The following is a 15,718-nucleotide window of genomic DNA, read 5'->3' as shown; positions in this document are numbered from 1 at the left end:
GCCTTCCATCTAAGGTCACTTTCTGTGGGCAGTTATCAGCGCTGAAAACCACTACTGGAGGTTCCAAAACGCAATGACTTGGATACCACTTGCAATGACATCTTAGACAAGCTTAAAGGGCTCAATACCAATAAGTCCCTGTGCAAAGAGTGATGAAGGGACAAAGTCCACAGACTTTGAAGCCACTATGGTGAAGTCAGTAAATAGAGGGGAGGTCCCATAGAATTTCAAAGATGCTAATGATTCAGAAAGTGACAAAGGATCATGGAATATAGACTCATCAATCTTAGATCAGGAACTGTGGAAGTAATGGAATAGATTAAGAAACATGAGGATTAACTGCACAAAAAGGTTTTACATCATTTCACAAAGGGCAGATTCTGTTTTTGTTGAGGATATGGCATCACAAGTGGAAGGTGAAAATCTGCCTTATATCAAACATAGCCTTCAATAAAACTCTGCATAAATAGCTGCGATGCAGGCCTAGGATAGTGAGTGGGTATCTTCAGTAAAGCCTGGACAAGGAGCTGGCAGAGGGGAAGCATTAGCGATTAGCTGGAGCAGTGAGACAGCTGAGGGTGTTATGGAGCACAGCAGTTCAAAGGTCAGTGGCAGGGCCTGACTGTCTGGAGTTGGTGTAAATGATCTGGATTCAGAAAGTTGCTTATATTCGCAGATAATGCCAAACTGTAGGAGCTGGAGCTGGTGCGAGTGAAGTTTACTAAAGCAGACAAGGAATTACTGAAGGATGTGAACAATTTCTATGAGTAATCAGGATAGCGGATCAATGGCAAGTCAAGTTCAATGTAGAAAAGTGAAGATGGTAAGAGGAGAAAAGGTGGGGAACATCCTTAGGGTGCAGACTCAATATTGAAAATGTCCACCCAATGTACTGCAGGATTCAAAGCAAACAAGACACATTTGCAAAGTACATACAAGTAAGCCATCTAGCCCCTCAAGCCTATTGCATCATTCGATCAGATCATAGCTGTAATATACTTCCATTCCATTTACCTACCTTTCCTGATTTCCCTAGTGTTACACAAGAACAAATCATCACCTTCGAAAAGTCTGAAGACCCCAGTTTTCCTAGCATTTTGATTTCATTTCTGAATTCCAGCATCTGCAGTATTTTGCTTTTTATCTTAAATTTTATTTGCTCCCACTCCCAGATTCTTTTGATGAAAGAAAATTTCACATACATTCCCTCGCCACAGATAAAGTGATCATTTGTTTCAATCCTAACCAATACCACCATCAGTGACTGGATGCCTGTGTCCAGTGGTGCTGGGTCCCTTGCTGTTATAGAGTACACTAATGAACAGATGGGAATGTGGGTCTCATCGCTGGTTCCCAGATAACATAAACATTGGTGGTGTGGTAAACAGTGAGGAGAAAAGCTTTAGGTTTCAGAACGGGCAGAGGAGCAGAACAGTGGTACGTGGAATTTAACCCCAAAAACGTGAGGTGATACATTTTTGGAGGACCAACAAGCTAGGATACTAGGAAGTTCAGAGGACTGGAAGGACCTTGATGTCCATAGATCCGTGTAGGCAGCAGGACAGGTAGATAACATGGCTGAAAAGACACATTGGTACTTGCCTTTATTAGCTGAGACATAGAATACAAGATGCGCAGGTTAGGCAGATTGGCCATGCTAAAATTGCCCCTTACTGTGAAGATGTGTAGGTTAGGGGGATTAGCGGGATAAATACTTGGGGTTAAGGGAAACTGGTCTGGGTGGGATTGCCCCTCAGTGTCAGGGAGATTACATGGAGCTACAAGGACAGAGCCTGAGTGGTATTATTGCCAGTGCAGACTCGATGGGCTAAGTGGACTTGTTAGCACTGTAGGGATTTTCTGATTCGAAGAGCAAGGGAGGTTACAGTGCAGCTGTGCAAAACACTGGTTAAACCATAGCTAGAGCAGTGTGCACAGTTCTGGTCACCACACTACAGGAAGGATGCAATTGCACTGGAGAAAATGCAGAGGAGATCCACCAGGATATTGCCTGGGCTGGAAGTGTCCCAGCTGGTTAGGCTGGGGTTCTTCTCCTTAGGACAGAGAAGGCCATGGGGGAGCCAGATTGAGACGTACGCAATTATAAAGGACTTAAGGTAGGAAGAAACTGTTCCTCTTTGTAGAGGGGTCAATAACCAGGGGGCATAGATTTAAGGTAGGAGATTTAGGGGAAATTGAAGAAAAACTTTTCCACCCAGGTGGTGATGGAAATCTGGTACTCACTGCCTGGAAGTTGAGGTGGGAAGTATTGAGATAAGTACTTGAAATGCCACAGCATATGGACCAAGTGCTGGATAATGGGATGAGAATGGATAGGTGCTTGATGACCAGCGCAGACATAAGGGGCTGAAGGGCCTCTTTCTGTGCTGTAAAAATGCTGGGACTAACATCACTCTCTAAATTCAGCAGATAAAAGCAAAACGTGTGCAACCTATCATCATTCTGAGATAAGTTGCACATCAGGTAACTTAACCAGATCACTTTCAAGTGAAGGCAGAGCAGCCGAAAGCAATAATGATTTTCAAACAGAAACTTTTCATTATCAATTTGTGGTATGAAAGATTAATCAACAACCAGAACACCAATAAAAGATCTATAAGTTCTGTTAGCTGTCAGGATGGAGCTGTTATTCTAGGAGCTGCAGTCAATTCTGACATGTTCAGTGTGAACAGGTGATATTGAAGGGTGATGGATGGTACAGCAATGGCTCCTGCATCACAACTATAATACAAAAGGCTTTGGACTTGGAAGGGAAGAACGTAGAGTGGATATAAAAACTGTGTTCAAGCCCCACGTCACACAGCAAAAACTTACTCCAGCAATGTCAAACATAACGCAAAAAACAAGGCGCGGCCCGGCGCAACTTTGCAATCAATACAGGCGTTATTATTTATTTTCCAGTTTCTAAATAATAGCAACAGATTGTACCTCAAATAAGTGGCATCCCTCAGATTCAACGCGATCATAAGGCCTGATGATTCCATCTTCTCGGATATGCCGGGGCGGGCGTAGTTTATTCACATCTTCAGTTGATTCTGCTACCCTAGAAGGATCAGGTATTGCAATAAATGATGGGTGTATATCACTAATGATTATTCTTTTCAAACCTAGGACTTCACCAGCAAGTTCATTAAAAACCCACTCGATTAGCACATCATCTACAACCTCATATCCATTCACTTACTCCTCTGGTGGCTGTGTGCAAACAGTATGTAGCATCTGTGAGAGTGTAGCAACTCACCAAGGCTTCTTCAAAAGCAATTCCCAAACCCCTCTAATGCCTTCAACTACAAGAGCATCATTCTGAGATAAGTTGCACATCAGGTAACTTAACCAGATCACTTTCAAGTGAAGGCAGAGTGTTCTCAGTAGCACACATCACCAGCCACCCAGTGAACCAGCATCCTGATTGCCAAAGGTATCTCCCTTGCTTTGACTTGGCTGGGACAAATTGCTGGAACTCCCCTCCCAAACAGCACTGTGGGAAAACGTTCAAGATGGCAGCTCATCACCAGCTGCTCGAGGGTAATGGCCAAAAACATGCTTCAATCCTAAAGTGAAAACAATTAAATACAAGGCAAGTAGGTCTGTGTATTTTATGAGGAATAAATTACTTAATCAGAATTTAAGATGTTTCCTATTTTCATTCACGTAGTGTCCCTCTTGAACGCACCTGGATCATTGTGGGTGAAATTTAATAATTATGTTCTTTTGAAATAAATGTTTGAATACTTGTTTCACAAGAGGTCCAGTTCCCATTAAAGCACATGCTGACACAATTGAAAATACTTTAAGATTCCTGTTATCTTGTCAGTGGCTCACAGTAAAGCAGTATTTACAAATCTCTCAGGTTTCTCCACAGCAGACCGATGGCACGGTGGCACAGCGGCTAGCACTGCTGCCTCACAACGCCAAGGACCTGGGTTCAATTCAGGCCTTGGGTCACTGTCTTTGCAGAGGTTGCATGTTCTCCCCATGTCTGAGTGGGTTTCCTCTGGGTGCTTCAGTTTCCTCCCACAGTCCAAAGATGTGTGCATTAGGCACATTGGGCATGCTAAATTGACCCTAGAATGTGGTAGAGGTTGGTACTCAAGTCTCACAAAAGAGAATTAAACTGTTATCGAATAGTCAGGGGGACTAGCAAGGTAAATGAGGGTTACAGGTAGAGTGGGTTTGTGGTCAGGACAGACTCGATGAGCCAACTGGCCTCCTTCTGTACTGTTGGGATTCTATGATTCAGACAGTCACTGGGAGGAGATTCAGGTTCTGATTCAGATGATCTTACTTTTTAATTCCTTGCAAAGTGCTGCTCGCCATGTCGATGATCCCACCTGTTGGACGGGCAACGACACCAACCAGACCTTTGCCCACTCCTTTAAAGAACCCAGCCGCACCTTCCTTTTTAGCACCTGATGTGGGAAATGGTACATCGTTACTTCCACATAGTCATTCAATTACTGGGGCATATTCAAACTAGTATGGCCATTGGCTGCTGACTGGAATTAGACACTGCTTCTTCCTGTACACCAGCAGTGTTCCAGTTTAACACAAAATGGACATCAGAATACCCTGATATTCATGCACCTGACTAACCTTACATTATAGGTTTACAATATGCTCCATCCCCAATCAAGCACACATTTAAGCTTTAGGTTCTCATTCATTTATCAGCAGTGATTTTGCCGCCTATTTTCTTGCGTGGATAAAGCACAACTTAAAATGTACCAAAGAACTAAATGGACATAATGGCATCATGTAAAAAGGTTGGCATTAAAGACAGTGTCAATACAGCTCAGATTCTTCCCAATCCGAAAAGGAACTTTACTGAGAACCATCAAGTATTTAGGCCAGATTTGTCCAACATGCAGTCTATGGGCCAGATGCAATCTGTGAGGCTTTTCTAGGTGGCTCCGGAGCCAGTTTCCAAGATTCCTACCAAAGTAAGCAAGTTTCAGTAGAGGATCTTACAATCACAAGTTTGAGAGAGTGATAAAGTCTCTGATTGGAGGAGCAGTGAAGACCAACATCAGTGAGTGAGCTGAGAGCTGCTGGGTGGAAGGAGGTCAGGGGTCTGGGTTGGGCCAGGTTGCAGCAGCTCCAAACTAATCCAAACAGGCGCCGGGCTGTGGCAACTACGGGAACTTCAGAGTAACTTCATGTAGGCTTTACTTGTGACTAATAAATAAACTTCAAGATTCTAACAGGACTAGACAGGACAGATACTGGGAGGATGTTCCCAATGGCAGGGGGAATCCAGAACCAGACGTCACAGTCAGGATATCGAGTTATTTATGACATTTATGACAGGGAAGAGGAGAAATTTCTTCACTCAGAGGATGGTGAGCCTGTGGAATTCACTACCACAGAAAGCAGATGAGGCCAAAAGATTGTATTTTTGAAGGAGGTGGTGGGGGTGCGGTGTAAAGGCAGGGGAAAGGCAGATATAGCTCTCAGGGCTAATGAGCAGCAAAGGACATGGGGGAAATGCATCATCAGGATGTTTAGCTAGATGATCAGCCATGATCATAATGAATGGCGGAGTAGGTTGAATGGCGGAGTAGGTTGAATGGCGGAGTAGGTTGAATGGCGGAGTAGGTTGAATGGCGGAGTAGGTTGAATGGCGGAGTAGGTTGAATGGCGGAGTAGGTTGAATGGCGGAGTAGGTTGAATGGCGGAGTAGGTTGAATGGCGGAGTAGGTTGAATGGCGGAGTAGGTTGAATGGCGGAGTAGGTTGAATGGCGGAGTAGGTTGAATGGCGGAGTAGGTTGAATGGCGGAGTAGGTTGAATGGCGGAGTAGGTTGAATGGCGGAGTAGGTTGAATGGCGGAGTAGGTTGAATGGCGGAGTAGGTTGAATGGCGGAGTAGGTTGAATGGCGGAGTAGGTTGAATGGCGGAGTAGGTTGAATGGCGGAGTAGGTTGAATGGCGGAGTAGGTTGAATGGCGGAGTAGGTTGAATGGCGGAGTAGGTTGAATGGCGGAGTAGGTTGAATGGCGGAGTAGGTTGAATGGCGGAGTAGGTTGAATGGCGGAGTAGGTTGAATGGCGGAGTAGGTTGAATGGCGGAGTAGGTTGAATGGCGGAGTAGGTTGAATGGCGGAGTAGGTTGAATGGCGGAGTAGGTTGAATGGCGGAGTAGGTTGAATGGCGGAGTAGGTTGAATGGCGGAGTAGGTTGAATGGCGGAGTAGGTTGAATGGCGGAGTAGGTTGAATGGCGGAGTAGGTTGAATGGCGGAGTAGGTTGAATGGCGGAGTAGGTTGAATGGCGGAGTAGGTTGAATGGCGGAGTAGGTTGAATGGCGGAGTAGGTTGAATGGCGGAGTAGGTTGAATGGCGGAGTAGGTTGAATGGCGGAGTAGGTTGAATGGCGGAGTAGGTTGAATGGCGGAGTAGGTTGAATGGCGGAGTAGGTTGAATGGCGGAGTAGGTTGAATGGCGGAGTAGGTTGAATGGCGGAGTAGGTTGAATGGCGGAGTAGGTTGAATGGCGGAGTAGGTTGAATGGCGGAGTAGGTTGAATGGCGGAGTAGGTTGAATGGCGGAGTAGGTTGAATGGCGGAGTAGGTTGAATGGCGGAGTAGGTTGAATGGCGGAGTAGGTTGAATGGCGGAGTAGGTTGAATGGCGGAGTAGGTTGAATGGCGGAGTAGGTTGAATGGCGGAGTAGGTTGAATGGCGGAGTAGGTTGAATGGCGGAGTAGGTTGAATGGCGGAGTAGGTTGAATGGCGGAGTAGGTTGAATGGCGGAGTAGGTTGAATGGCGGAGTAGGTTGAATGGCGGAGTAGGTTGAATGGCGGAGTAGGTTGAATGGCGGAGTAGGTTGAATGGCGGAGTAGGTTGAATGGCGGAGTAGGTTGAATGGCGGAGTAGGTTGAATGGCGGAGTAGGTTGAATGGCGGAGTAGGTTGAATGGCGGAGTAGGTTGAATGGCGGAGTAGGTTGAATGGCGGAGTAGGTTGAATGGCGGAGTAGGTTGAATGGCGGAGTAGGTTGAATGGCGGAGTAGGTTGAATGGCGGAGTAGGTTGAATGGCGGAGTAGGTTGAATGGCGGAGTAGGTTGAATGGCGGAGTAGGTTGAATGGCGGAGTAGGTTGAATGGCGGAGTAGGTTGAATGGCGGAGTAGGTTGAATGGCGGAGTAGGTTGAATGGCGGAGTAGGTTGAATGGCGGAGTAGGTTGAATGGCGGAGTAGGTTGAATGGCGGAGTAGGTTGAATGGCGGAGTAGGTTGAATGGCGGAGTAGGTTGAATGGCGGAGTAGGTTGAATGGCGGAGTAGGTTGAATGGCGTCTTCCTATTCCTATTTTCTATGTCTCTATACAGTGGAATACATTATACAATTGTTCCAACACCAATGTTTAGATACTGTACCTTCGACTGGTTTTGTAACTATTCCTGTAAATCCTCCAACCACACCCTAAAAGATACAAGATGAATACTCGTAAATGTTTTCACATTACAGTATATATAATTCAACTGAATTATACTGGGACAAAATAAAACATTACATCATACAGTAAGAACTGTACTAAACATCCTGAAAACAAAGTTTCATGACAAAAACTTTAAATTAAGTTTGATTTGAAGATCTCTATGGGAGCAGTGTGCTTGTGCCACTCTGCTAATAATCCTGCCCAGTGCTTTCCACCGCAGGGAGGTGACAGTCAGAAAGGACAGGCTGCTTTCACCTGTGACCTGTTGGCAGTCCAGGTTAGCAGCAGCAAGCTCCTGGAAACTGGTCACGAGTTCACACGTGGAGAATAATTTGGGAGAAGTCACAAAGTGAAATTAGCGCCCTTGTCACACAACACAATAAAAACTAACGCTGCCTGCTGTTCCAAATGATAGCTAGAGTTTGGCACAAGGGGAATTAATGGAAGTGAGCATTTTTTAAAAAAGGGTGTATTTGAAAGTAGAGTTTCAAATCCATTATCTTGGGCTCTGAACCAAGACTTCTTATAAATTTAGATCATAAAGAACTCAGGAAGACACACTGTCAAAGCTAGCGGTACAGTCAACTGTTTTATTGTGGCATCAGGTAGGATTCATATCAGTCTGAAGTTGGAAGTTCCAGACCACAGATATTGGCAGCAAGATTTGCCCATTTTTATACCATACTTGGTTTTACTTTGACTCAAAATATGGTGCTTTACGTTCAAACAAAGCAGGTTATGGGAATATGATGGGAATTGCAGAACTGTTACAGTGCAGGAGGCGGCTATTTGGCCCATCTTGTCTGTCCCAGCTTTCTAAGCAAGCTTTATAACTTGGTGCCATTCCCCTGCCTTTACACTACCCCCCCCCCACCCCATTGTTCCAATAAGTGCTTAAAATGACAAACAGCATGGGGGAGGACAGGCTACGCTGATAAAAGGATCAATGACCTGAAATCTTCACACTTTCTCTCTCCACAGATGATGACCAACCTATTGAATATTTCTAGCTTGCGTTGCATTTTGATTTTTGTTTTAGATCAAAGTAGACCGTTTCCAGGGTCTAAAATGAGTGAATCAAGATTAAACATACAAGATTACGAACAAAGAGCAGGAGAAACTTCTCTGTACAGAGCTGAGGGACTGTGAAATTGACTCAAAAGATTAGCAGGTAAGACAGAAACAACTGGATTGAATAAGGGGCAGGATATTGGGATGGGTAATTGAGACTATTCACTTGTGTGAAAGTGAAACACCAACACAGACTGGTGCAACCTCAATTTATTATGAAACACGATCATGGGTCAGATTTAAATCTACATTCCAGGTCACCTGTATTTAGATACACTGCTGCCCTGGGTCTGTCTAAGGTCATATGTGCTGCTAAAGGCTCAGTTGCACTCAGAAAAATTTTCTCAAATACCTTGAATTAATGATTGAAAACAGGAGCCAAACGCAGCATCTGACAGTGTTTGAACAGATTATGAGGCAAGGATTTCCAAACATAAGAAAATAGCACCAAGGTGTGACTGACCTTTCACATGGCAGGGAGAAGTTAAGATCAATTAGGGTGATACTGCATCATTAAAAATATCTTCAGAAAAGGACACTAGTCCAGGTTACAGGGTGGAACTGTTGGTACCGTTTCAGTGCTGTGGCACATACAGTAATAAGAATACAGAAATACATTTAACTAAAATTGATAAAACTAACCCAGAATCTGTTATTCCTGCCCCAATGGTATTATGTAGCAGTGTTTTTCTCTCTATGCAAAGATAGATGTTCAACATGCCTGGAATGTTGTGTAGTTTACAACATTTCCAGAAGGTGGAAGTAGTGGATAATGTCATTGATAAACAGCACAGAAAAGGTAGCACACCATTAGGAAAAGCAATGCTTTAATTTTGTGCGACACTGGGACAAGCAAGGTAGTGTAATGCTGGATTCTGCTTCTTAACTTTCATTTTTGAGACCGTTTGTCATAGTTTCACATAACTGTATTCAATCTTTGTAAAGATCCTGAATAATTTCAAGAACGTTGTAAAGTAGAAGATCTGTACAGACTTTTTTAAATGAACTTATAAACCACTCAAATGAGAGGTAGCAATATATTGCCAGTTTCTCCAGGAGTGCCCGGATTACCCTATTTTTTTAAATAAATTCATAGGACGTAGACATCACTGGCTAGGCCAATATTTATTGTCCATTAGAATCTTGGAATCCTACAGTACAGAAAGAGACCCTTCAGCCCATCAAGTCTGCACCAAACACAATCCCACCTAGGGCCTGCCCCCATATCCCGACATATTATGCCCATTAATCCCTCTGACCTATGCATGCCTGGACACTAAGGGGCAATTTCTTAGCATGGCCAATCAACCTAACCCGCACATCTTTGGACTGTGGGAGAAAATCACAGCACCCGGAGGAAACCCACACAGACACAAGGAGAATATGCAAACTCCACACAGACAGTGACCCGAGCCAGGAATCGAACCCATGACCCTGGAGCTGTGAAGCAGCAGTGCTAACCACTGTGCTACCGTGCCGCCCCATTGTCCTTAAGGTAGCAGTGAACTGCCCTCTTGAACTGCTGCAGTCCATGTGGTGAAGGTACACCACACTGCCTATAAATTTCTCTCCACGCCAAACACTACCCTGACTTGCAACAAGTGGGTCAGAATTCTGGAAAAGGAGAGGTTTGGAAGACAGCCATCGTACGAAGACCTTTGAGAAAAGGAGGTTGTAAAGAAGATGATGGTGAGAGCAGAAGGACCAAGAATGAATGGATGACAGTGGTTTGGAAAGGAAGCAGTACAGACTCCAAGGGAAGAGGGCCATTTCTAACACCAGCAGGTATGTGAAACCACAGAGGGACTCGGGAACATTCAATCTCTAAGCCTGATGTGCTATTCAATGGAATCATGACTAACTTGTGATTTAGCCCCATTCCCCAGTATTCATTGATTCTTGCGGGTAATAAAAATCTCCTAATCTCAGAATTAAAATTAACAATGATCTAACATCAATTGCTATTGTGCAGAAGGGTTCCAAACTTCTTTCACCCTTCAAGCCTTTTAAAAAATATTATCTTTTTCTATTCTTAAACCAATCTCACACTCCCCATATTGTACTCCATTTGCCACCTACTTGCCCACTCACTTATTCTCTCTCTCTGCAGCCTCCGAGACTTCCACAATTGGGATGCACTTGTCAGGATAGTGAATGGAACAGCTGCCCTGCATCTGAAGCCTTGCAGCTTTAAAGAAAAGCTCAAATATTTGTTGAGAAACCAGCCAGGGAACACATCATTTTAGACCGAGCATTCAGCAACCAGCAAGGAAATAGCCTTGTGAAAAAGCAGTCTGGAGTGCTCGTAATTGGATAACATTTTCTTCTCAAACTGTAAATGACTAAGTCCAAAACTAGGGTCTCGATTCTGAACAAAACAATGTTGGCATAGGGAGACAGTGAGCTAAATTACATTGGGAAATTATACTGAAAGATGTGATAGTAGGAAAGGAATAGCAAACACTTAAAGAATTTGCAAAAAATACACATTCCCTAATGGAATAGAAACCATGTGGGAAAATGGTCCAACCATATCTAAGAAAAGGAGGCCAAACATGATATCAGATTAAAGGAAGAGGTTTTGTATGTTGCTAAAAGGAGTGGTAAACCTGAGGAGTGGAAGAATTTTAGAATGCAACAAAGGACAACCAAGAGTTTGAAAAGGATAATAGAGAATAATCCAACAAGAAGCAAAAATAAAAACGGAGAATAACATTTACTCTAGATATAAAAAGGAACAGATTAGACAGGAAAAGAGGAGATTAGAGCCAGGTGAAATTTGAAAGAAGAATAAGGAAATGCCAGAGACATTAATCAAATGTTAACCTATGTTTTCACATGAGGATACAAAAACCATTCTGGAAATATTGGAGAAGAATGAGAAACTTGAAGAAATTAGTACTAGTAAAGGAATAGTGCTGGAGATATTAACCGATTTAAACGTTGAGGCAGAGAGAGAGAGAGAGAGAGAGAGAAAAGAGAGAGAAAAAAAGAGAGAAAGAGAGAGAAAAGAGAGAGAGAGAAAGAGAGAGAAAAGAGAGAGAGAGAGAGAGAGAGAGAAAAGAGAGAAAAAAAAGAAAGAAGCGTGATTGGAGTAATATAGTAGCATAGATTGAGAACTGGGTAACAGAGAGAAAACAGGAGGCAAGAAACAGGCGAGTTATTTTTACGTTGGCAAGCTATAATTGGTGCGTTACTACAAGGTTCAGTGTTTGGGCCCCAGCTATTTACAAATTACATCAATCACTAGATGAAGAGACTGTAGGTGAGGAAGTGGGAAGCAGAGGCTGAAACGAGGTTATTGACAGGTTAAGTGAGTGGGCAAGAACATGCGGAATGGAATAAGTAAAGATATGTTATTACTACGATAAATGATATCGGTAAGACCACATCTGGAATATGTGCATACATAGGTTTTGCTTACCTAATCAAGGATGTACATGCCTAGAAGGAATTGAGAATGAGCTATGTTATACATTATGAGGCTGATTGGACTGGTTTCTGGAATGAAAGGATTATCTAACGGAAGAGTCTAAGGGAAGAGTCTAAGTACATCAGGCCGAAATTCCCTAGGATTGGGAAGAATAACAGTGATCCAATTAAAGATGAATTTTTTCCAGTGATATGACGGGGCAGTTAATGGGAGGATGTTTCCCCTGGTTTCAGAGTCCAGAACATGAGTGCACAGTCTCAGAATGAAGTTTTGGTCGTAGACTGAAATAAGGAGAAATTTCTTCACTTGAATCTTTGGAATTCTCAATTCTGGGAAGTTGTGGATGTTCAGTTGATGACAGAATAGGCGTCAGACTTTTGAACGGACCTGAACTGCATTAAGTTGATATTTCTCTACACCCTAGCTATGACTGTAATGCTGCATTCTGCACTCTCTCCTTTCCTTCTCTATGAACGGTATGATTTACGTGCAAGAAACAATGCTTTTCAATGTATACTAATACATGGGACAAGAATAAATCAAATCAAAGCACTTTATTAGTGCATTATTGACTTTGAAGTGCTTTGCGATGACCTGTGGATATGAAAGGCATATAAAATGCAAGTTCCTTCTTGAGCATTCCACAAACCAGTTTGTGCATCATGTGCTCTCCTCAAATTGTCAGGCTCTAAAATCCCTACCCGTAAAAAACCTTTTCCTCCTTTAGCCAGACTGTCACCAAAGTCCTTGGGCTGACGGTTCATCTCCTCCCTGCGTTTCTGTTGGTATTCTTTATCCATCGTGATTGCAGCCAGACCCTTTCCAACAGTGCCCGTGATTCTAGATACTACACCAGCAGCACCACCTGCACAGAGCACCAATACTTGTATTAGGCACAAGAAAATCATATATGCACACTGCTGGAACTGAAGTCAGTGTATGTCTTTTATAAATGTATTTGGGTCATGTTTTTGGCAGTGTGTTTTATTATTGGTGTCTTTTTTTTGCACTTGGGAGCCCAGTCGTTACTGCAGCAGCATAATTGGATCTAATTGCTAGAACGTTTGTTTTAATCTGGACGAATGCTGTTCTTTTCTTTTAGTGTTTCCCTCTAGGATTTTGCAGAGTAGGGCTTGATTATGTTGACTGACAGTATAATTATGTGACGGGTGGAACTAGGCTTAAACAAAGAAATCAAGCCCAGTTTGCAGCTTAGGATCTTTAGAGAGGGGTCACTTCCTCTGTGTCTCTTTTTCGCTCTGGATTTTTTGAGACTGGGATCTGCCAGAGACTAGGTTTATTTTTCTGAAGTTCTGCTGCTTGAGGATATATCCCTCTCTGGAAATTGCTGTCTGGGTGTCAGAAGACAGGTACCTCTCTGCATCTGTCCAGAAAGGTTAAAAGGCTGGAAACGTAGCACTTACGTGAACATATCAGTTTTGTGCTGATTCTGAAGAGAGATTTATGTCTATGAGGATACTGCTCACATTGGAACTATAGAGATAGATATCTCTTAAGAACGATAATACTACAAGGCGATGGCCTATTGGTATTATCGCTAGATTATTAATCCAGAAACTCAGCTAATTTTCTGGGGTCCTGGGTTTGAATCCCACCACAGCAGATGGTGCAAGTTAAATTCAATAAAACGAAATATTTGTAATTAAGAATCTACTGATGACAGTAATACCATTGTCAATTGTCGTAAAAACCCATCTGATTCACTGATGTCCTTTAGAGAAGGAAACCTTGGATCCTTACCTGGTCTGGCTGCACTTGACTCCAGAACCACAGCATTGTGGTTGACTCTGAATTGCCCTCAGACAACTAGGAATGGGCAGTAAATGCTGGCCAGTCAGCGACACCACGTCCCACAAATAAATAAATCTTCTAAAATGTGTAAGTCTTTTAATTGGTAGAAGTTATAATATAACTTTTGTTATATTCTGTGTGCTTAACTAAAGTTTGTTTTAATAAAAGCTTCCTGGTGGGTCAACTGAATCATACCTGGAACGAAACACCTTAATGCCAAAATTTAAAAAGTTGGGGTCTAGACTGACTTCATAAATAATACACCTTGGATTTCTGATTTGGTCCCTAATAAGATTCAAATCCAGGAATGATCACAAATTATGGAGTTTCTGAACATCAGTTCCAACCAGTGCTGACGCTAAAGCTTCATCAACAGAGGTGATCACCTACCAACAGTGTGCCCGAGTAGACTCTTCACTCCTATCACGAAGCCCTCTGCAAATTCCTCTGGTCCCTGAACAGCACCCTAAACATTCACAGTCAGCGTTGTTAGAGAATTAAAACTTGGGTCAGCTTTCAAAATCACAATGAACATATTTTCCATTCTTTCCTCATTCACTTACCTGGAAAGGTTCATAGAAGAATGCTTCAACACCTTCAGACAGTCCTCTGATGAGGCCAACTGGGTTTCCAAGAACATCCAGTCCCAAAACAAGCACGTACATTTGTTTCAGAAACTATTAAGAGAAGAAGTGTTGAAAGGTTTGGTCAATGGTATTTTTCAGGCTTTAGAGTGCATGAATTATTGCTATTCAAATATACAAACAACAACTTACATTTATACAAAAATCCTTACAGAAAACAGCATCAGTGATGCATATGGGAGGACCACCAAGGAGGTCCATACCAAGCAAGAAAATGTGAATTATGGGTACAAGGAAAGAAATACCATAGAGGCAGTTGAAAGAAGCAGTTAAGAAGGGCTATAAAACAGGTAGGGTAAAAGCATACAAAAGATGAGAAAAAAATTATTACAAAGCACGTCAGCCTCGGCTAAAAGTGGCATTCTCACTTCTGATTCGAAAGACGATCTGCTCAGGTCCAACCCAGACTTGAACTCTTAACCAAGGCTGAGACTCCATTGCTGTGCTGAAGGAGTGCTTCCATTCAGATGATACATTAAATCAAGGTTTTGACTGCCCTTTAAGGTGGATGCAAGAGATCCAACTGTAGAGATGCAAGAGTTCTCCTGACGTTCTGGCCAATATTTACCTCCCAACTAAAATGACTAAAATATTAAAACTGATCCAAAATTGAGTGTGTTCTCCTCAAGAGGGATGATTATGGGGAGAATTAGAGAAACTGTTCCGGGGCAGAGGAGTCAGTAACCAGAGGACACGGAGGGTAAAGACATACTTTGCAAGTTATGCTTATTTGGGTTGTACTGCCTTAAAGAGTAGCAGCCATGTGGAGATGCCGGCGTTGGACTGGGGTGGGCACAGTAAGAAGTCTCAACACCGGGTTGAAGTCCTACAGGTTTATTTGGTAGCATGAGCTTTCAAGAGTACTGCTCCTTCATCAGGACTCAGCTGATGAAGGGGCAACACTCTGAAAGCTCGTGATTCCAAATAAACCTGTTGGACTTTAACCTGGTGTTATGAGAGTTCTTGCCGTGAAAGAGTGTGGAAGCAGATTCAACAGTAACTTTCAGAAAAGAGCTGGATAAATACCTGAATGGAAGAAATTTGCAGGGCTGTGAAGAAAGAGGAGGAAACTGGACTAATTTGATAGTTATCACAGTAACAATGGGCGAATGATTTCCAATGATGTTGTATCATTCAGCAGGCATTTATATCAATGCTGACTGTGGAAACTTGCTGTACGCAAACTGCTTGAAGCATTTTCATAGTTTACGTCAGTGACTATTCTTTAAAATAAAGTACTCCATTGGTTGAAGTTCTTTGCTACCTTGTAGGCCACAAAAGGAACATTACAAAGACAAGCTTTT

At 42.9% G+C, this 15,718-nt stretch overlaps 1 protein-coding gene across 4 annotated transcripts in view; it reads right to left on the bottom strand.

Moving 5' to 3' along the window:
* vps13c (vacuolar protein sorting 13 homolog C) overlaps nt 1-15,718 on the bottom strand; it is a 298,634-nt gene that overhangs the window by 19,225 nt on the left and 263,691 nt on the right. For all 4 annotated transcript variants that reach the window (XM_080216043.1, XM_080216044.1, XM_080216045.1 and 1 more), the window contains 6 exons: nt 14,334-14,447; nt 14,161-14,236; nt 12,660-12,823; nt 7,393-7,438; nt 4,307-4,430; nt 2,950-3,064 (listed from right to left, as the gene is read on the bottom strand). In XM_080216043.1, the coding sequence (XP_080072169.1) occupies nt 2,950-3,064; nt 4,307-4,430; nt 7,393-7,438; nt 12,660-12,823; nt 14,161-14,236; nt 14,334-14,447 (639 nt within the window). The remainder of the gene's footprint in view (nt 1-2,949; nt 3,065-4,306; nt 4,431-7,392; nt 7,439-12,659; nt 12,824-14,160; nt 14,237-14,333; nt 14,448-15,718) is intronic.

The sequence above is a fragment of the Carcharhinus amblyrhynchos genome, chromosome 32 (genome assembly GCF_965287045.1).
Source record: "Carcharhinus amblyrhynchos chromosome 32, sCarAmb.v2.hapA, whole genome shotgun sequence".
Taxonomy (NCBI): domain Eukaryota; kingdom Metazoa; phylum Chordata; class Chondrichthyes; order Carcharhiniformes; family Carcharhinidae; genus Carcharhinus; species Carcharhinus amblyrhynchos.
The sequence above is the reverse complement of the archived record's forward strand: the minus strand, read 5'-3'. Positions and strand labels throughout refer to the sequence as shown.